Source organism: Condylostylus longicornis, unplaced genomic scaffold, assembly GCF_029603195.1.
Source record: "Condylostylus longicornis isolate FDR11 unplaced genomic scaffold, ASM2960319v2 ptg000030l, whole genome shotgun sequence".
In the NCBI taxonomy this organism is placed as follows: Eukaryota; Metazoa; Arthropoda; class Insecta; order Diptera; family Dolichopodidae; genus Condylostylus; species Condylostylus longicornis.
In genome coordinates this window covers 2,983,631-3,005,396 of record NW_026577999.1, presented here as the reverse complement: position 1 = coordinate 3,005,396, position 21,766 = coordinate 2,983,631, and the positions used below count along the sequence as shown (strand labels likewise).

Here is a 21,766-nt window from a genome sequence, read left to right as displayed (position 1 = left end):
GAAATATGGTTTCATCAAATATTACATCCCTTCTTGTATGCGGCGGTTAAAAATAAAATTTTAAGCATTTTAAAATCTCTAAAAAAAGCAACAATCATTTGCAAATGGTGGCGTAACAAACCTTCTTGTAGTAAAATGCTACAGTAAGGATTTTGTAATCTTACGGTAATCTGACGCTGCAAATTGTTTTACCAAACAATATCTACCGAATTCATTAGCTCGCTGTATACAACTCAAAAGTTATTATAAAAGACAGAGATTGATGATGTTTTCCTTGTAATTTTCCAAAGGAACTCTAATCTTTTGCAAGTACCTCAATCATTTAGGTTCCATTCTCATATTCGATGCAAAGAAAAACACAATCAAAAAAAAATTATCATTTTCGTCTTGTCATATTTTATATAACGGCACTATATCATATATGAAATACCACATATAGAATATTAGGTTCTTATTTCACTCAAAATATTACTTTTTGTGAATTTAAAAATTTTCTTGTCTCATCACAAGTATGAAAACATCAAAGACAATTTCCCGATACTGGACCTAAACAAACGTACCCTATGAATCGCTGTATAAGTGAAAATATTTATTTTTATAATAACATAATTTTAATGGTGAATATCTTATACAATGGCAGCCAAAATAACATTAATACTCTCGGTAACAAGTTAGATAACATAACATGTTATAATGTATCTATCATTCCGATTTAATAACTCAAGTCTGAAACAATAAAACTAAAAATCCTTTCATTTCTCTACCTTAAATTTCTCATAAATTTTTTTTTGTTTTCATTTCATTGAGTTTTCCAGATGTTTTCTTAGAAAAAAAACTTACTCTTTCTTTTTTTAGTTTTAAAAATACTAATTTCCGCTTATGATCCATTTTTAGCATCCAACCTATAACATTCTTATATCCTTATTTTAAATTGTATGTATTCCCACATATTGTAAAAAAAATTTTATATACACGTGTATGTTTTTATGTTGAATTAAAAAAAATAGTTCAGGTTTTTTATAAAATGAAATAAAAAAAAGAAAAAGTAAACGAAAGATACAAGAAGATGGATCATTCATTCTATAGATTCAGTCAACATCTGGTGTAAAAATTAAGATGAATAAAGACGATTCTTCTTTTTCCATTTTTTTTTTTTCATTTTATTACGTTGACTCCTTTTAAGATACGTACGTTCTTATGAGCACCTTGACATTTTATTTTTAATGTTTTAACAAAAAAAAAAAATAAACGAGATTTGTATGTGAGAAAAAAAAAATTGAATTTCCTTTTATTTAAAACAATTCCCTTTTTCATCTTTTTCAGATACGATCTAATGGCTGGAGTTACAAGAGCAGAAGCTTTCTTTTCATTTAATTCTGAAGATGTTCAATATGGTATTGAAGCAGATAGAAGATCAAAAATTTTAAAAGCTTATGTTAAAAATACTTATTCATATCACCTGAATGAAATTTTTGCAACAATTGTTAATGAATATACTGATTGGGAACGTCCTGTTCAACATCCGATAAATATAAGGTAAGAAATTAAAATTTTGTTGATAATGATAATACTTTGAAAATTTCACGATTCGTTTCGAATAATCAAATTGGTTTTTTTAAATTTGATAAAAATTTGTTTTGAAATTTTTTATTCAACTGCAATACTAACATCTTCGTTAATCCTTTTTTCTAATCTTGAATCCCAACTTCTACTGCATTTACTGAATTACAAAGAATAATTGCTTTCGATATCTTCTTCATCTAGAAATTTATTCAATAAAATTAAACGTTTTAAATATTTCTGTAACAATAATATAATCAACCCATCTTACTCCACCGTGGTTAGGAACCAAGAACGGAACGAAAATATCAATTGTTCAAGTCATCAATTGGCATTAGGCAAAAAAATTTAAGAGCTTAACAATGTAATTGTTATCCTCGTCCTTCTCTTCTATAAAGCACTCCTTTTACCCCCTTGTTGAGTTTGTACAAAAGATAATATACAATAAAAAGCAGTAAACTCTTGGTTAATATACCCAACAACTAATGTTTATTATAAAAATATAAAAGTACTAAGGCAATTACTGACCAGTAGGTCATGAAAAATTACCAAAATATTACTATCCTTAAGTTTACTGAGAACCTTCTTTATTTTTTCCTTAGTTCTCCTTTTTTAAAAAGGAAATTGAAAAAATTCATATTTTTTAATTCATTGACCTTTCAAAAACTATCATTTTTACAAATTTAGCTACTTGTATTTATACAAAGAACACACAACAAAAAAAACTACACATTATATTTCTGAAAAGATTACATTTTTCATTTTGTGATAGAGTTGTTAAATTTTATTGACAACCGAAAAAAAAGACTACATATACGAGTATGTATGTAGTTGATTTCGTCAACTTTGGGGCATTTTCTAGGAATTCGAAAAATTTATTTATACAACTAAAATTTCTTCTCAGAAATCTTTCATTTTGGAATTATAGAAGCTTTTTCCATGACAAACGTAATATTGGTACAATTTCCTCTAAGACTTAGTATAATTATGTATGAATACGAGTAGCTTACTTACCCTGATATGTGTAAGGAATTCCTTCTAAAATTAATTTTAAGCAGTTTATTAACAACACTGTACTAATACTCTTTAACTGTTAAAAAATCATATTTTATATACGACATAACTTTTTGTCACAACATTTTGTACAAATCATTAATTTCGCTAATTAATCCGAGTACTGTTAAAACTCATCCAATTAATTACTAAAATGTCTTATTCAAAATATTTGAATAGAATGATGTTTATTACTGCCCCGCATGTTTAAATAACTTGGTTGTCTAATTCTATATAGAAATTTTAAATAAAAAAAAAATTCATTCTTTTGCTTATAAAAAATTTAAATTTGTCAAAAATTTCTAAAAATCTTGTTGAAAGTAATTAATTAACAATATTTTAATCTGAGCCCATTAATTTCAACACAACATATATGTTAGATACGTAGATGAAAAAAAAATGATTTAAATCTCTAAAATTTTTTTTTTTTGGTTAATTAATATATTACATAAATATTAAATACAAACATAAAAATAATAGAAACAAAAAATATAAACCTTTCCTCCAAATATATTTTCATTTTCCACCATTTTTACTTTTAAATTACAGTGATATCTGGTTTGTGTGAATACTAAAAACGAAAAAATATTTAAAATATTCAGAATTTGTTTTGATATTCACATTCCTCTTGATATCTTTGACAAACACTTACAATTGCCCACATGAAAATTGGCGGTTTCGAGTACTAGGTTCTTGAACAAAGTTAACAATTTAGTTCCTCAAGGACTGCACCTTTCTCTACGATTAGTGATTCCCAAAACACTTCTAAGAAATAATAATAAACTGCTAACCTTTAAGTCTCAAATGTGACTGGCTATATTTTTGAATAAATTAAAAATATTGTATATTGTATTGTGTACAGTGAATCATTAAATTATATCGCTTTAACATTTCATTCACAACCCTCCTTCCAAATAATTTCAAAAAAAACAAAAGAGACAAAAGTCTACCTCGAGAGAAGATGCTCGAGAGATGAATTATTGTAAAAGTGACAGCCCATTGACTAACTTAATACATGTAGTTATACGTACTCATCTATTGGTAGAAACACTAAAGGTATTTACATAAGACATGAGCTATTTCACTTAATTTGGCATAGACATTAAATAGTTAGATATGGCTAGGTAGATATAATAGATACACATGACTGCATTTTCGCACAATAATGATAATTATTCATCTCATACATAATAGATGTCTTTTATAAATGAGTTTTTTGTCTAATCTAAAATAAATACATAATATTATTACAGTAATAATTATAATAATATAAATTCTCTAATAATTAAATTAAATTTTCATAATATATCTAAATGTGATTATTTAAAAATTAATGTGTTTCGACATAAAAAAGTAAATTTTATATTCATTTTTTTGTTTTTTTTTCCTTTTCGTTTATGGTTAAAAATTAAAAACCTTTTATTATTTTGTAATTTATAAAAATGCAAAAAAAAAAAACCTGAAACAGTTTATTATATTTCATTTATGGTTTACGAAAAATAATTAGAATATGAAATGGTAAATTTATTTGTTACATAATTTATATTGTATAGCTACTATTTTGTATAAATGGAAAACAGTATGTACCATTAAAGATATTTAAATTCAAAGGGTACAGAATAACATACAGAAATGGAGTAAACCTGTTATAAATAACAGGTTACTCTAATAAAATTCCGAAATTTATGACATTTATTAAAATCTATTATAATTAACGGTTAAAACAAGAATGTAAAACTCATATATTAAGTTGAATATAAAATTTTTAAATTCGAGCTGGGACCACACGGGGTATAATATTTTCAAAAAAGTATTCAAACAAAATTTGGAGAGTTTTTGGATACTTTTTTTGTAGAGTTTTTCAGGTCCTCACAAAGGATATATGTCATGAGGAACATACTCGTATTACCTTAAGCTTTCAAAAGACATTTTCATAACTCAAGATCTAGGAGTATTGATGCTCAAAAAGCTGTGAAACAATAATGTTGTTGAGATTTTGGAAACCTTTTCAAAGATATACCGCATAACTATATTTGCTGAATTTTTTTAAAGCATCTACGCGATCCTTGTAAGCGAACTAACATTTTTCAGTGGAATCTTGATCATTTTCAATACCAAACTGAGTGCAAAAAAAAATTTGCACCTCAAGTGCAAAGCCTATAGCTCTTCTCAAATGAACGCTTTAACTCAGATAAATGAACTCAGAATTTGATTCAAAGCTAGAATATAAGTACTTTATGAACACAGAGTACAAGCTTTTTGTATAATCACTGGCAGAAAATTGAAATTTTGACTCACAACTATGTTAAATGAATCTGCCTTCATACCAAATTAAAAACTACAATATTTTTATTGTTGATTGCAATCAACTACACGTCTTAAGTTTCTTGTTTCGAAAAACATCTTTCTATCAGACCTGCGTACAAAGAATATAACAATAGATTTTAGAGATATTGAAAATGACATCAGTATAATATCATTTAATTTATTAGTGAAGAACAAACGCATTTAATACGAATTAAATCTTTTCTTAACTTTCTCGTTTCCACCCAAATATTCTCGAACAACTTACCATGTTAAATTGAAACACCCATTTTTATAATAAATTAAAAATTTGATAATTATTTTTTATATAGCACAACAAAAAACAAATATAAGCAAATAGAAAATTAAAGCTTAAAATAAATTTTGTTATATAAACTAACAAATTAATTATGGTAATCTGAATTTTCTAAAATTTAATATCCATAATAAATAAATTAACATTTTGGTTTTAATAATTTATTTAAAAAATATTTATTTCTTTTTTGCTTTCTATTTATTTACTTTAATTCGATATATGAAACTTTAATTAGAGATGAAACACTTGAGGCTTTAAGTGATGCACAAATTGTTGCACCATCAGCTCATACTGTTGAATTACATTCAGCAGAACATAGAAGATCATATATGTATGTTTTTGATTATCAAACAAAATTCGGTGATTTTCCTCAGGTAAGTCTTTTAATTAAATACTTGTAAAATATTAGAAATTAAGTTTACTCTTATGTGTAATTAAATTTTTGTTAAATGTACCCATAAAATATACATACATGCATACCGCATATATTCGTATGTGTACAAAACCAAAATAAAATACTTTATAATTCGAAATGTCCTTGGTATAAAATTTGTATTGAAATCCTTGGTAAAGTATAATATTTTGTTTAAATTATTCATATAATGTTGTACATAGATGAGGACGACCTAATATTTTGTGTAAAAGAAGAAAATTGGAATAATTTTCAATAAAATTGTTTTTTATACACATAAATAACGAAAATGCTATGTAGTATGTATTTTTAAATTAATTAAAATCTTCCTTGATTTAAAATATTTATTTTTTTAGAAATTAAATTTCTGTATTAAAATCTGTGATCTTAGTAGTTTATTTAAAAACTACTTGTTACGTATAATACTACATGTATTACTAAGTCCAATATAATTGAGCTTAGTCAACATGAAATAAGACGAGAAGCGTCTGTCGAACTGTCTTTTTTCCTGGTTATCAGAGGGAATAGTTCTGTCGTAGCAAAATTTCCCTCAAACTCAAAATCTTCAGTATACCTGTGACCGAAATTGTTCTAGCAAAATTTCCCCAATGCACAAAAATTTAAAAAAAATATGTTCAGCCACTTCAGCCGTGGCAAAATCTTGAAGAAAACTTAATGAAATTACTTATGCACATTGAAGGAAGCTTATCCAACACCTTTTCGAATTCTCTCTGATAAAAATTGGACCATATGATTTTATCTTCAATAAAGTTAATACAATCCTAGAAATAGCAATATTGGATTCCTTTCTACAAATCTATAAATAAGAATGCAGTTGCAGATACACGATATTGTTTCCTAATCACTGGATGACTAAGCTTATCAGTCTGCTTGTTGCGGAATGTGAACATCGTTGGCAAATACCCATCTTCTTTCGGGCATAATAAACTTAACAAAATGAGACATTCTTTGTAACGGCCCGATATTGGCTGTTCTATACCTTAAAATTATTTTATTTATAGTTTTGTCATCATTGGAAAATTGCTCTCAAAATCCGTTAGTGATATTTCCCGCTTTATACTTGGAACAGGGTTGCTATAGACAAGAGCGTAAGGGGGATATCTCCCTGCTGTCATTCGATACTCTTAAAATATGTAACCGGCTGCTTATTGGTATAGCGTCATAAATGCAACTAAACTTCAGTTAATTGGAAAAATTGTATCAGAATTTTTCAGAATCAACGTTATTTTGTTTTTCTACCATTTAATAACAATTTATTTTGATAAATTCTTTTTGACAACAATTTATTTAAAAATTGGAAACGTTTGATATTTTTTTTCTTATTTTCACCTTAATTCTTCAAAAACTGAATATGCAAAAATTAAAACAATTTTTTATATATATAAAAAATAAAATCAACAATAAAATTCCAAATTCTTTTCAATATTTTTAAATAATTGTGATATTGTGGCATTTGCATATATCGAAAAAAAAAAAACAATATCTTTTTTTAAACAGAAACAAAGAGAAAATTAATTTAAATTTTACATAAACAAACTTTGCCTGATATTTGTCTTATTTTTAACGCTACTGAATTTCATATTTCCAGGTGTTTTTCATTAATCCTGATAATATAACTTGGAAAGTTGATTGTTTTCTCCCATTCGCATTATTATTGTTTTTATTTCCTTTCCAAACATATTTTCTGTGCGGCTGTCTTATTACAAATCAAATTACGGAGAAAGTTTTCCTCCAAGTCCAATAGAAAATTCTATCAATCCATTCATGTAAGCATTTATTACACAACCTTAATGATAGTCTTGAACATATTCGATGATTTCATCACAATTAGGAAGTAGTCTTAGATAAAACTTCTGAATCCCAAGAATTTGAAATTTTATGGAAATCTGTTTCAGAAAGTCTTAAAAAATGTATTTCAATATTTTTTTAGAATAGAAAAGCTTTCCCGTACCGTAATTCAACACTTCCAATATTTAAGAAATTTGTGATTTTTATTTTGCTAAAGAATGTTTATAAATATTATTATGTAGGCACACTTGCATTTGTGCTTAAAAATTTCAATTGTTTTTAGCGTTCATTGCTATCTGATTGTAACAATTTTTTTAACAATTACCCTCATGTAATTTAAGGCACACGAGCAGACAAATTTCCTTAGAAAAATTTCTTATTAATTATCACAGTTGAAAGATAATAAGTGCCACAATTTCGACACATTATTTTTGTTTACAAAGCATGGATGTTATTAGCTTCATATGGATGTGGTACTTGTGTGTACTGTATGATGAATGCGGTATTTGTGTGTGTTATACGTAACGTTAATAGCAATCAAAATATTAATATTGTATTTGAATGTTTTGCTGTTTGTTAAATTGAAACCCATCCCATACTAGTAGAGCCTATTATACAAAAACAACAAATATAATGACATATTAGGTATGTATGTATGTATGTAGATATATTTATAACTTCTGAAAGAATAATGAAATTAATAAAACAGCATGTGACGACGTAATTTGTAATTTTAAATTGAAATAATTTTTATACAACTTTGAAAATTAAAATTTTTTTTTTTCGAAAATTGTCGTTGACAAATAAATTTCTAAGAAATTTATTTGCATTTTGATAAATGAGTTTAATTTCGCATATCAATCCCTTTATTTATTGAATTCTTTAATTTGATTCTTATTTTAAAATTGAAAAAGTTTTCTTACAATTTTTAAACAAAGGTTATCCAACAATTTGTTAGGACTAGATCAAACATTTTCCATAACCTTATAGATAGTCCAAATTATTCATTATTAAATGTTTCTTTAAATTGTTCATTACAGAGACAAGGATGTATTCACGGTGAGGAGTTACCATACCTTTTTGGTGCGCCATTAGTCGGTGGATTTAGTCATTTTACACGAAATTATACAAAGTCTGAAGTTAGTTTGTCAGAAATTGTTATGCTATACTTTTCTAACTTTGTTCGATCTGGGTAAGTAGCTTTTGCAATATTTTTTATAGATTTTTTTTAGTATGCAATTTAATGTTCAAGAGATATGTATTTTATATTGACATCAAGCATAAGATCATTAATATTTTGCGGCGGACTTAAGCTGCCAAATTAGTATAGATATCGTTGTTTTTAACAGATTTTTTTTTCACAATGCTACTTTCATGTGGTATAAATTTGAGCGGGTACCTTTCTATCATATATTTGACAATCGTCCGTCGCTAAGATCTCAAATCTGAAAATTGATTCAAAATAACTAATGGCTTTTAATGCAAAAATTCGGCAGACTATTCAAAGCCAATATTACGTATTTTACTCAAAGATGTTCAATTCAAACATTTATATTAAATAATTTTACATATACGTGCTGTTTGCAACACATTTGATTTAATGTGCTATAAAATAAATTTTCGATTAAAATATGATCCTTAAAATATTCACTTACAATTAAATTATGCCCATATATTTTCTTTCTCCCTTTTTATTTTTATTCAGAAATCCAAATGAACAAATAACTGATGGTGAATTGAATACGAGACATGAAAGAAGTCGCTATAAAACAATTGAATGGACTCCATATGAATCTGTTCATAAAAAATATTTAAATTTTGGTAAGTGATTCACAAATTGTTGAAATTTATATTCAATTAATTTTTTTTTTAAACCAATAAATTATTTTAAATGTTCAATGTGTTAAAAATTCAACAGATACAAAACCAAAATTAAAAAATCATTACCGCGCCCATCGATTATCATTTTGGTTAAATTTAATACCAGAACTTCATAAACCGGGTGGTGACAATGTACCTCCATCACATCATCAACTAGAGGATGAAGTTATTGATAATGAAACTACTGATAATGATCCAGAATCAATTAATAAATTAAATCCATCGATTAAAGGCACTGGTATTGGAGCATCATTAGGAAATGGTGGAATTGGTAGTGGAGGTAATCGTCCAATATCAAATTACACGATATTCACGACTCAAGTATTTTCATTATTTAATTTATCATCACCATCATCAGCCCTAAACCGTAATAATATTTCACGTTATAATAGTAATCAAAATAAAATTAATCAAGATTTAAATACAGCTGATCAACAAACTGGTAATAGCAACACAAATAATGGTGGCAATAATAATTCATCACAAGAGGATGGTTTTGCTGCTTATAGTACTGCATTAAGTGTTACAATCGCCATCGGTTGTAGTTTATTAATATTAAATGTATTAATATTTGCTGGTGTTTATTATCAAAGAGATAAATCAAGATTACATGAATCAAGAAATGGTCATCATGGTCATCATCATTCACAACATAATACACAACAGAAAAAACAACGTAATGAAAATGGTCAAATGCCAAATAATATATGTGGTGATTTAGAAACATTAACAATACATTCAAAAGGTGATCCAGCAGCAATATTAGGTCATCATCATTCATTACAACATCATCAGATGCCACCACCAGAATTTGCTGATTTACCACAACGAGCACCACCACCACCAAAACATTTAAAATCTGTACCAGAAGGTAGTATATTACCACCACATGCATTAAAAATGATTGGTAATCCATGTAATACATTAACAAAAAAAAGTTGTATGAAACAAACATCAAATAATAATAGCAATTGTAATCAAACAACAGTTATGAGTAATGTTGTTCAAACACCAGGTGGTGGTAATACAGTTAATGTTGGTATTGTTGGCTGTGGTGGTAATCAACAAACAATGATGGATGAATTAAGAGTGTGACATTAAGTAAAAGTTGTACAATTTGATTTTTAAATAAATTAAAAATATATATATTATAAAAAAAAAAAAAATTATATTAATAAATAAAAATTAATTAAATTTAAATAAAACTAATAAAGAAAATTTTAGTTATATAGGTGAAATTATAAAATGAAATTTAAATTTATTATAGAAATTAGTTTAAAAAAAAAATGGAAAACAAAAAGTGAATAAAATATAAAAAAAAAAACTTTTTTACACTTAGTTTATAAATGTGATCATCAATAAGTAATAAAGATTTTTTTAAATAAAATGCATAAATTTAAAAATATATTAAATTGGTAATATTGAATATTGTTTCAAATATAAGTAAATTATTTATACATAATAGAAAAATAATGTGAAAATCATCATTTAAGCATTTCCTATATATTTACCCGACATTCAATTAAAAATAAATCAAAAAATTTGAATAACAAAAATAAGAAAATACCGCAGAGAAAAAAAATATTATCCAATTTAATGTAAAAATAATTTTTTAAAATTATTTTCTAAAAATCCAAAAATTTAAATCATTTATGAAGTTTATAACATAAAATAAATTTTAAAATTTCCATTCCGTATGAGCGCAAAAAAATTAATAATCAAAAAATATTTGTAAATTAAAATCATAAATTAAATTTGTTTCAACTTAATTAGACTGATATTTTAATTTAATATTTAAAATAAATTTAAATTTCAAATAGCTACTACAATTAATTTTTGTAAAGGCTTTTTAAGGAATCAAATATAAAGCAAATTTCCTAAAATTCATAAAAATTAGAGTATTTAATGAGAAAAATGTTATAAAAACTTCGTAAGGAGTAATTGCACTTATAATATTTGTTGTCGTTCCGAACTGAACCGAATTATAATTTAAAAAATTTCAATGTTCCAGTATTTTTTATACCCTGCACTTCGTGAAGGGTATATTAACTTTGGTATGGAGTTTGTAACTACTTGAAGGAGTCATCTGCGGTATGGACATATATATATATTCTTGCTCAGCGTAAAATTCTGCGTCGATTTAGACATGTCCGTCCGTCCGTCCGTCCGTCCGTCCGTCCGTCCGTCCGTCCGTCCGATCGCACGATAACTCAAAAACGAATAACGCAATCGACACCAAACTTTCACAAGTTTTTTCTTTTGTGCCAAGGACGAACCCTATTGTTATTGGACTAAGTCGGACAACGGGTTCGGGTAGCTGCCATACAACTCCAAGAGTTTATTTTAAATATTTCAAAAACTAATAAAGCTATAAATATAAAATTTTGTATACATGTGTCCAATTATATTCTACACATGCTCTAAAAATTATAATGGGATAGCTGCACCGGTTCGTGTGGCTGCCATACAACTTCAACAGCAAATTTTTTATATTCGGCAAAATAATAAAGTCAGATTCATGGAACTTGGCAATCATGTGTCCAATTATAGGTCAAATATATTTCCGAAGTTTTGGAGGAATTGCTTGACAGGTTCGGGTACCTGCCATACAACTCCATAAGCTAATTTTAAATATTTGGAAAAATAATAAAGTCAGATTCATGAAACTTGGCAGCTGTGTGTCCGATTATAGATCAGATATATTTGTGAAGTTTTAGTGGAATTGCTTGACAGGTTCGGGTACTTGCCATACAACCCCAAAAGCTTATTTTAAATATTTGGAAAAATAATAAAGTCAAATTCATGAGACTTGGCAGTCGTATGTCCAATTATGGGTCAGATATATTTCTACAGTTTTGGTGCGATTGCTTGACAGGTTCGAGTAGCTCCCATACAAGTCTAAAAGCTTATTCTTAATATTTGGAAAAATAATAAAGTCAGATTCATGAAACTTGGCAGTCATGTGTCCAATTATGGGTCAGACATATTTCTGAAGTTGTGGTGGAATTGCTTAACAGGTTCGAGTAGATCCCATACAAGTCTAAAAGCTTATTCTTAATATTTGGAAAAATAATAAAGTCAGATTCATGAAACTTGGCAGTTGTGTGTCCGATTATAGATCAGATATATTTGTGAAGTTTTGATGGAATTGCTTGACAAGTTTAGGTACTTACCATACAACTCCAAAAGCTAATTTTAAATATTTTGAAAAATTATAAGGTCAGATTGATGAAACTTGGCAGTCGGATGTCCAATTATAGGTCAGACATGTCCGTGAAGTTTCTATAGAATGATCTCACAGGTTCGAATAATTGCTACACAATAACGAAAGGTGCAGGGTATAATTCAATCGGTTTATACCGACTGAAACGTTTTTACTTGTTATTTTTGAATTCGAGAAAATTTTTTTTGCGAATTATTTTTAAAGAATTGGAAGTTGTCGTCTACTTTTATTTTAAGACATTAATGAGCTCTAAAAAATATCAAAAAAATTTTTTTATATTTTGACATTTGGCCTTACGACAATTTAATATTTTTCAAACATGAACTTATTTTCTGTTTTAGGCTTTTGTCAAAGAAATTATTTTTAATAGCTATTTAAAAATTCTGACAAAGTTCTGTTAATAACAAAATGAGACACATTTCTTTTAAAAACAAATTAATTAGCTTCATGAAAACTTCTTTCGAAGTACAGCTGTCATAAGCTTTCGCGTAAGTAACCATTTCTAAAATATTAAGTACTTTCACAAAAATTATTTGCTTTGACAACGTTTTCAAAATTTACATACCATTCTAGTACACGCTTTTTATAATTATGTATTTATGTCAAATTATAAGCTTTATGAAATTAAGGCTTGACATTTATGACACACATTAAGTGATAATTTTGACGGATATGATGTGTACGGTACTTTGCACATACATTTCAACACATGAAATAATTCTTCTTATTCTTCCATACCATATTACATTAAACGAGCAAATAAGCTCAAACATTTAGAAACTTCCTCTTAAAAATTTAAGTAATAATTAATCATTTAAGTTAAATTTTCATTGTGTTCAAGAAAACATTTCTTAATTTACTTTATAATAAGTATAAAATGTAATAATATGTCATATAACTGTCATTTTAATTATCTAATATTCTTACACCATATAAATTTATAAAATATGAAATTATAATTACATTTTGCTATTTTTCAATGTTAAGGGTTTCGCAATATACGTACATACATACATAAATATAGGTAAATTAAATTCCGTTCTAAAATTAATATATTAACTGATATACCAACTATATACACATGAATTTCTTTATATAACCAAAGTAAGGTTATACCGACACAGCTACTTATAAATTTCATATTCTGTGTATAAATACCGAGGAAGTCATAAAATTTTTTTTATTTTTAAAAAAAATTGGTTATTGTTCTTGTTACTTTATCTTTAATGAAAATTTTTTGATTAAAACACAGAAATTGTATATATGTTTATTATTTATAATAATATTCATATTACAACATTTGCATACCTTTATAGATATTTGCTATTTAATTTTGTGTTATATAAAATGAAGATTTATATTACATAAAATTCATATAAATAAAATACTTGTATAGTGTAAAGAAATTTAATTAAAATTTTGTAAATTTTAAATTAATAAATATAAACTACAAACTATATTAAATTAACTACTGTTATTCGAATATTATTATATTGCATAATATGCAGTAAAATTCAATTATAAAGAACGCCTATTTGAGAAGAATTTCGATTAGAAAAAAAACCGATTTTAAAACAATATTTTTAAATTAAAACAAGCTTTTACTTGCAGCCTATTCTGTTCCTAAGTCTCATTCTGTTCCAAAATAATCTTCAATACTAAAATCTTTTTTCTTAATTCCAATCAGATTATTTATTTTTCCTCAATTTATCATGTAAACATTTGATTTAGCTCACTACCTTCCGAAATAAAGTGACTATATTATGAATCACTTCACTGGTAACTAAATATTCCACATTTTTTTGTTTTTTTTTTTTGAAAAATGATTGATTGGTTGACGTGACAGGTGCAGCAGGTCTACTTCACTCAAATTAGCACAAATGTGCAGTTTTACTACCAGTACTCCGTGCTTACCAGACCGTCATTGAGCATACGATTACAGGTGATCTATCTAAGCCATCCGGTTTCCTTGAAGAAGCTATCTAAATCCCCGATGATAATCTTTGATATCTCGTCTAGCTCCGTTTGTCACCACATGATACTCGCAGAGAAGGTGAAATACAGATGGAATCAAATTGAACAGTTTTGCCAAAATCAAAAATAAGTAACAAAAAAAAACAAAAAATAAAATATAAGAATACTGATAAACTTAATTTTTCAGTAAAGTTTAATTTACCTAGAATGTACTGTACAATTTTATGTATAGATCAGATTTGAATATAAAATAAAAGTTATTATATTATTACATGCAATATTTATATTAATATTTTTTGATTAAATTAATTAAATTTTTGGAAATTTATTATTAATAATGAAATTTAAGTTTTACGTATTATAAAACTGATTTGTTGCTTCCAACTTTGAAAAACAAGCATTAACTATTATTAAATTTAAATTTACATTAAATATGCTTCGAAAATCAAAGGGATCTTAATAAAATTAATAAAAACCGAATATGAAATTTGCCTTTTTTTAATTAAACGTGTTTTGCCTCAAGGATAAACTAATGGTAATGAAATACTAAAACTCCGTCTTCATAAATGCAAAATTATCACTCGTATAGTATGTAATCGTAACCCATATAAACTTATATTTGATTCCTTATAAAATAAAATCCCGGGAAAACAAAATTTTTTCAGGATAACAATAAAATTAATTCAGGTTTTCCTTTAAAATAATTTAAGAAAAATTAAATTGTATTTTATTTTAATTATTTATGTGTTCTTTTATTTCAGACAATTAAAAACCACTACCATTTTAGTTCTATAAATTTTCAAATCACTTGGTTTTTTAATAATGACAATTAGTTTTTATATCTTTAGTCTCTTGATAATTATTATAACTTAGGACCAAAAAAAAATATATAAATATAATATAAAAATGTTAAGTAAATAAATAATATTAATTTAGTATAAAATTTAATTAATTGCACTATAAAACAAGAAGTACATATATAGTGTGTTCTAAAAATAATTCAAATATATTAGAATTTAAATTATTAATAAATAATATTAATATTAATATAATAGTGTTATTATTGTGTACAATATAAAATTAAATTTTACAATTTTGTTTACGAATTTTTAAATATTGTGTTTTCCATTGACAAATTTTAAATTTCTTTTATATATTCGAAAATTTTGTTAATAAAGGCACATAATATTAAAACAGATATGAAAGTTGTTGCAAACATTTAAGAAAATTTAATTTATAAATAAATATTATGCTACACTTCAGTAATTAACATTGAACAAAACTGCCATTATTACAATAAAATAAAAATAAAATAAATAATTTGCAACAACATTAATAATAATTCTAGGTTAATAATGAATAAGACATGTGTACTGAGTAATTTGTAAGTGGAAATCAAAAATTAAAATGAAAAGTTACAATATTTTTATAAAAAAAATATTTACCTATAGAAGTTCTGCTCATCTTTATGTGACTGAAATGCTATTACATACTCAGCTTCATGCAAATCTAAAAATTCGTGTAAATCTACAAAATGAAATATTACACTCTTTATTAAAATTAACCCCTTCAACATTATGTTTGTACTTTTATAATACTTTCAAACACATGCGTGCAACATCTAGAAAAACTCCAAAATAAAGACTATATCGACGGTGAAACTTAAATTTTCAAGATTCTAAGTGTAAGACCACACTATTCTTAAGGTCAGTTTTTAACCCACTTCCAAAATTAATGACTTATCAACAAATTGTGTATATGTTTTAATTTTTTAAAAACAAGGTTTCGAATCACATTTGAATAAATTACAATAAATTAAATCGAGTACCTCAACTTAAATTTTAAAAAATAAAAAAGTAATTACAATTACAGTTCATATATTTGTAAACTTTAAAATAAATCAAAGTAGAAAAAAATTGTAAAAAAAAAATTAAATAGAAAATTAATTACGTATACTACAATACTAACGTTACTTTTTTGTTTTAGATTTAACAAAACATACAAGTTTTTTTTAAAATTCATGTATGCGGACATAAAATATTGGGGAGAATGTCGATGACCCAAAATGAAAGCTTTATTTGATTAAACTAGAATATTTTATCATTGCCAATATAAATTACACTAGGTGGTTCTACAGGACCTCGTTCATGTTAATAAACTGTAAACTGAACAGAAATGCACAAATTTTTGTACGGTATCTGGCAGTTTAACCTGGAAATTTTTCAGATTCAAGTGCGGAGAGATTTTAAAGAATATTTAAATCTTTTTAAAATTTTTACAAATTTTCTTAATATTGTTTGAAGTATTTTCCAAAAACGTACTACAGTTCGCCTCACTATGTCGCTTTATTACCAATAGCGAGTCATAATAGAATTTTTATTATTTATTAAATGCAATGAACCTGGCAAAAAACAAAACTGGTGGTAATTTTTTTGAAAACTTTATGGTTTTTAATCTTTTTTAGTCATACAACAGATCTTTAGCTCATTTTTACTCCCATTTTACTTTGTACCCTCAATTACCCATATTTACTCAAAAAAACTAACATTATTGAGGTACAAAAAAAATAAAACAAAATTAAAGTCAATCTATTTCGACTTTGCATTTAATTTGTTTTGTATTTTTTGGAAACCTGATTTTTTTTTGTGTGTGTGTTCTGTCATTTACTTTCTTTCTTTTCCTTTTTATATTGTTGTAATTTTTACTGCATTTTTTCAGATGAAAAATTTCAATTTCGATTAAGCGTTTCCGTTCAATATGGTATTAAAATTTGCGTAACCTACTGTACAGTATTTTTTTTTTTCACAAAAAAAAAATACCTATTAGTAATTGCAGGACAAAATTACCTTTTGTTTCATTCAGAACAAAAAATAAAAGCAATATGAATCAAAATCGAAAAAAAAAATTAAATAAATAAAATATGTGAAAAAAATGTAGTGAAATTAAAATTTCAATATTTACCTCAATATATTACGTAACACATATTACCTGCTCTATATACAAACATACTTAAATATTTTATATTATTTATTTTAAATTATTTCAGTGCACTAGATATATTTATACACATTATACGAGTACCAATAAATAGGTAAAATTTAAGCTGAAATTTTTCAAAATTAAAAGTAATCATGCTGAAAACTTGACAATTAAAAGACAAAAAACCAAAAATCGTTCAATTCAACATTTTTCTATCCGACCAATTCCACCACTCCCTCGCTTCCAAAGCGATGAATGAGTAAAATAATTTCATGTTTTTTTTGTTTCAAATGTTCTGTTATATAATATTATTTGAGTGTATAAAATGTGTAAAATGAATAAAGATGTACAAAAAATTGGAGTGGACGAATGAACAAAAAAAAATTTCTCTAGGTATATATACAAAATAACAATTTTTTTTTTAACTCAAAATGTCATCCGCATTACAATTCACGTAATTTATTTTCAATTCAGAATGAATTCACTGTTTTATTTTTTTAATTTTGTATTTTGCATTTATAACTCAATATTATCTTTATTAAAAAATGTCAGCACATTGGCGATTATAATCGTATGATGATGACGTTGATGATGATGAAATAAAAATATCAATTCATTTAAATTTCTTTTTTTGAGTACGGTGAAAAAAATTCAAAAAAAAAAAAACAAGAATTTAAAATTGTTATGGCTTTATTTTGTAACACAAAAATTAATATCAGTTTCTTTCGGTTTTCGATTATATTTGGATTTTAAGCGCACTCTCCTTATAATTTTAAGCGTTTCCTATTTTAAGTTGAATCTTTTTAATTTTAGAGCATTGGACTTAACGCAGTAACGAAGCTTATTTGGAAGAGCACAAAAAAAAATACTTTCCTAATTTTTGATTTTGAAAACATTGAGCTGCTTACAAAATCGTAAAACAGTGCAAAGAAAAAAAAACCAAATCAAAAGTCAGCAGGGAGACTAGAAATATTCAATATAAACAAGTAAAAACGTTTCAGTCAGTCTAAACCGACTGAATTATAACCTGCACCTTGACATGATTGTATGGTAGGTAGCCGAACCTGGCAGACCATTTCACAGAAACTTAACGGATATGGCCGACGTACAATTTGACCCGTGACTGTCTAGTTTCATGAATCTAGCTTTAATATTTTTCTGAATATATAAAATTAGCTTTTGGAGTTTTATGGCCCCTGCCGAAATCCGTTGCCGGAATTTGTCCAGTTACAATAGAACCTACCGTTCCGCCGCGGTACAATTTCGACCAAAACTACAGGATTCTGTTTCCCGATCGATGGACGTGGGATCGGGGTGGCCCGGTACTTGAGTCGGGTTCGAGCGTGTGATATGAGGACGGGTCCAAGACGGAGTCGTGTGTGGGTTCGGGTGTATACGGTGTCCGTCCGGACTCGCGTATATATCCAAGCCAAAATACATGCAATAGAGATCTGTCTGAGAATCAATTTAGAAAGGGGGTATAGAAACCGCACCATCTATGTGTTCTCGGACAGCACGGCTACACTGCTGGCGCTTCGTTCAGCTCAGGTTACTGCTGTGTTGGGCTGCATTGCTGCACTTGTAGAATTTTCATCAGAGAACAGAGTCACGCTCATTTGAGTGCCGGGCCACAGTGGCCATGCGGGCAACGAAATTGCAGATGGGCTGGCGCGAAGGGCATTTGGGGCTGACTTTGTGCAGCCGCTGCCTTTCTGCAGGCTTGCCTGCCTGCTCGTGGCGAAATTCGCCCGTCACTGGCGGGACATGAAAGGGAACCGTCATGCGAAAGTGTTTCTCTCAGCGTGCTCCAGCGGATTCACCGCAGAGTTGCTGGGGATGAGCAGGAGCCGGGCTCGCACTATTGCGAATTTCTTCACGGGGCACTGCCCAGTGAAGTACCACCTTCATAGGCTGGGGAAGTCGGACTCCCCCCTGTGCAGATTTTGTGGGGGCGGCGATGGGACCGCCGTGCACATTCTCTGCGACTGTCCGGCACTGGCTGTTCGGCGCCGCAATTGTCTTGAACATGGGTCCCTAAGTGTTCGGGAAGTGTTGTCTAACTCCCTTAGGGATATCTTCGGCTTTGTGGTTGGGACGGGGATATTATAGGTGGGAGCGTGGGGGGGCTACAATAAGTCAAGAATGGCTGCGATAGCTTGGGGGTTACTCCTGCCCGACTCGGTTCCCTTAAAATCTACAAATCTATAATCTACAATAGGATCCGTTCTTGTCACAAAAAACAACTTGTGAAAGTTTTGTCGTATTTTATTTACGTTTTTGAGTGCGATCGAACCGACTGGGGGGCGGGCATTTCTAAATCAACTCAGAATTTTACGCTGAGCAGGAATATACATGTCAACGACTCAATTGCTCAAGAAGATCACTCCTTCATGTGCTTACAAACTCCATACCAAAGCTAATATACCCTTCACGAAAATGCAGAGTAAAAAAAAGGTTAATGAAACCTTACTTTCACTTATTTGTCCGTGAAACATAATATTATAATTCATTGATTCTATAAATAGTACACCAACATATTTCGTTAAAAATTTATAGTTGATTTCACATATAAATTTATAAAAAACAATAAATCTCTCAACTTGATTAAAACGAGTTAAGGACTTTATTAATTTTTTTAAAAATTGAAAAATTTAAATTTTTTGCTTACTTAATTCTCTTTAGTTCAGGAAAATTTTGTTTTATTATTATTAATGATATTTAGTATTAAAGCATTCCATATTGTTCACATAAAATATTTTTCAAAACTTCTATGTGAAAGAAAAACTAGACGTTTAACAATTAACCAAGGCCATGATACCGCAATCTTATATTTTCAAACTTGTATACTTGATTTCTTATTGGGATATCATTACCCTCAGAAAATTTCGTAACTTACATAAGATATTTAATAAAATCTCTTAATTTTTTAATTAAATTAAATTATTCAATCAGTTTTTTAAATATAATTTCATTAAATTTCAAATTAACATTGAAATATGGCATCATAATAATGTTGACGTGTTAAAAACAAATGTTATTTGTAATAATTTTTTTCACACACACATACCATGTTTTTGTTTTTCGTACAACATTGCAGTTTTCAAATTTGCATTACCACTTATTTTTTTTTCTACTTGTTTGTCAATTTAAAGTAATTTTCTCTTAACTGCTATACACAACATAATATTGTGTACATAACATTGTAATATAACTATACATAACTTGTTGTAAAACATGTAACATATATTAAATATAATGTATGAGTTACACGTATACACACATATATGCATGTAAAAAATATGCACATAAAAACTATGTAAAAATTACAATAATAAAAATTTTTCATTATGAATTCTTCATTAAACATTATTGTTAATAAAATTAAATATGCGTTTACAACATTTTTTTTTATAGCCATCACACACTGAAAAAAAAATATGTAAAAAATATGTACTTCAATTATGTATATGCAATGCATCCATATATACCAAGTAAAAACGAGCTTACTATCATGTTAAATTGAAACTACGGGAAAAAAAAAGTATTTTCCATATGTGAGCTAATTATTACTATTTTCGTATAAAATATTTCAGTCAATTAAAAAACTTAAAATTGAAAATAAAAACATTTTTCTCATAAATTTTCCATTCTTTTTTACAAAAAAAAAAAAATAAAAACAATTAAAATTAATCGTAAGAATTAAAATAAAACGAAATATTTAATTAAAAATATTTTGTAAAAAAAAAAATGCCAGAGGAAATGGAGAAATAACTATAATTTTTTTATTATTTTTTTGTTTAATTCAAAAAAATTGAATATAAAACACTTTATTCAGGAAGGATGTTAACCCTATACTACGTTATTTAATTTATTGCAGTTTACACATTGCAGTTTTTTCAACACATAGTGTAATTATTTAAAACAAACTTACTTTTACACAACACCAAGCTGATATAATTACAATTCAATGGGTTCTCGGTATTATTTCCAATTTAATAATTAACGATTTCTCAACGCGGCCATAAAAATTGTGAGCTACAATTATAAGCTGTAATATTTAAAATGCCATTCTATTATAAATTATAAAAGCCCGTTCAAAACCATTCCTAATTTCTATAAAATAAATAATTAAATTAATAAAATTTTGTAAAATTTTATTTATTAAAATTAAATGATTACTTAATCTCATTTATAATAATATTTATCATTTATTTTACGATTATAATCTTGCATAATACAATTACTCCCACATACA

The 21,766-nt window shown here is 27.0% G+C and overlaps 1 protein-coding gene across 4 annotated transcripts in view; it reads left to right on the top strand.

Moving 5' to 3' along the window:
• The window catches only part of LOC129607894 (neuroligin-3), a 160,086-nt gene extending 149,379 nt beyond the window's left edge, over nucleotides 1-10,707 (top strand). Inside the window, exons 6-11 of one of the 4 annotated variants that reach the window (XM_055519139.1) lie at nucleotides 1,324-1,536; nucleotides 5,469-5,607; nucleotides 8,495-8,646; nucleotides 9,160-9,275; nucleotides 9,373-9,615; nucleotides 9,763-10,707. In XM_055519139.1, the coding sequence (XP_055375114.1) occupies nucleotides 1,324-1,536; nucleotides 5,469-5,607; nucleotides 8,495-8,646; nucleotides 9,160-9,275; nucleotides 9,373-9,615; nucleotides 9,763-10,430 (1,531 nt within the window). In that variant the 3' untranslated portion in view covers nucleotides 10,431-10,707. Of the gene's footprint in view, nucleotides 1-1,323; nucleotides 1,537-5,468; nucleotides 5,608-8,494; nucleotides 8,647-9,159; nucleotides 9,276-9,372 lie in introns of all 4 variants that reach the window. The other 3 variants (XM_055519138.1, XM_055519137.1, XM_055519135.1) reach the window with 3 other exon arrangements.
• Nucleotides 10,708-21,766: the final 11,059 nt, after the last annotated feature.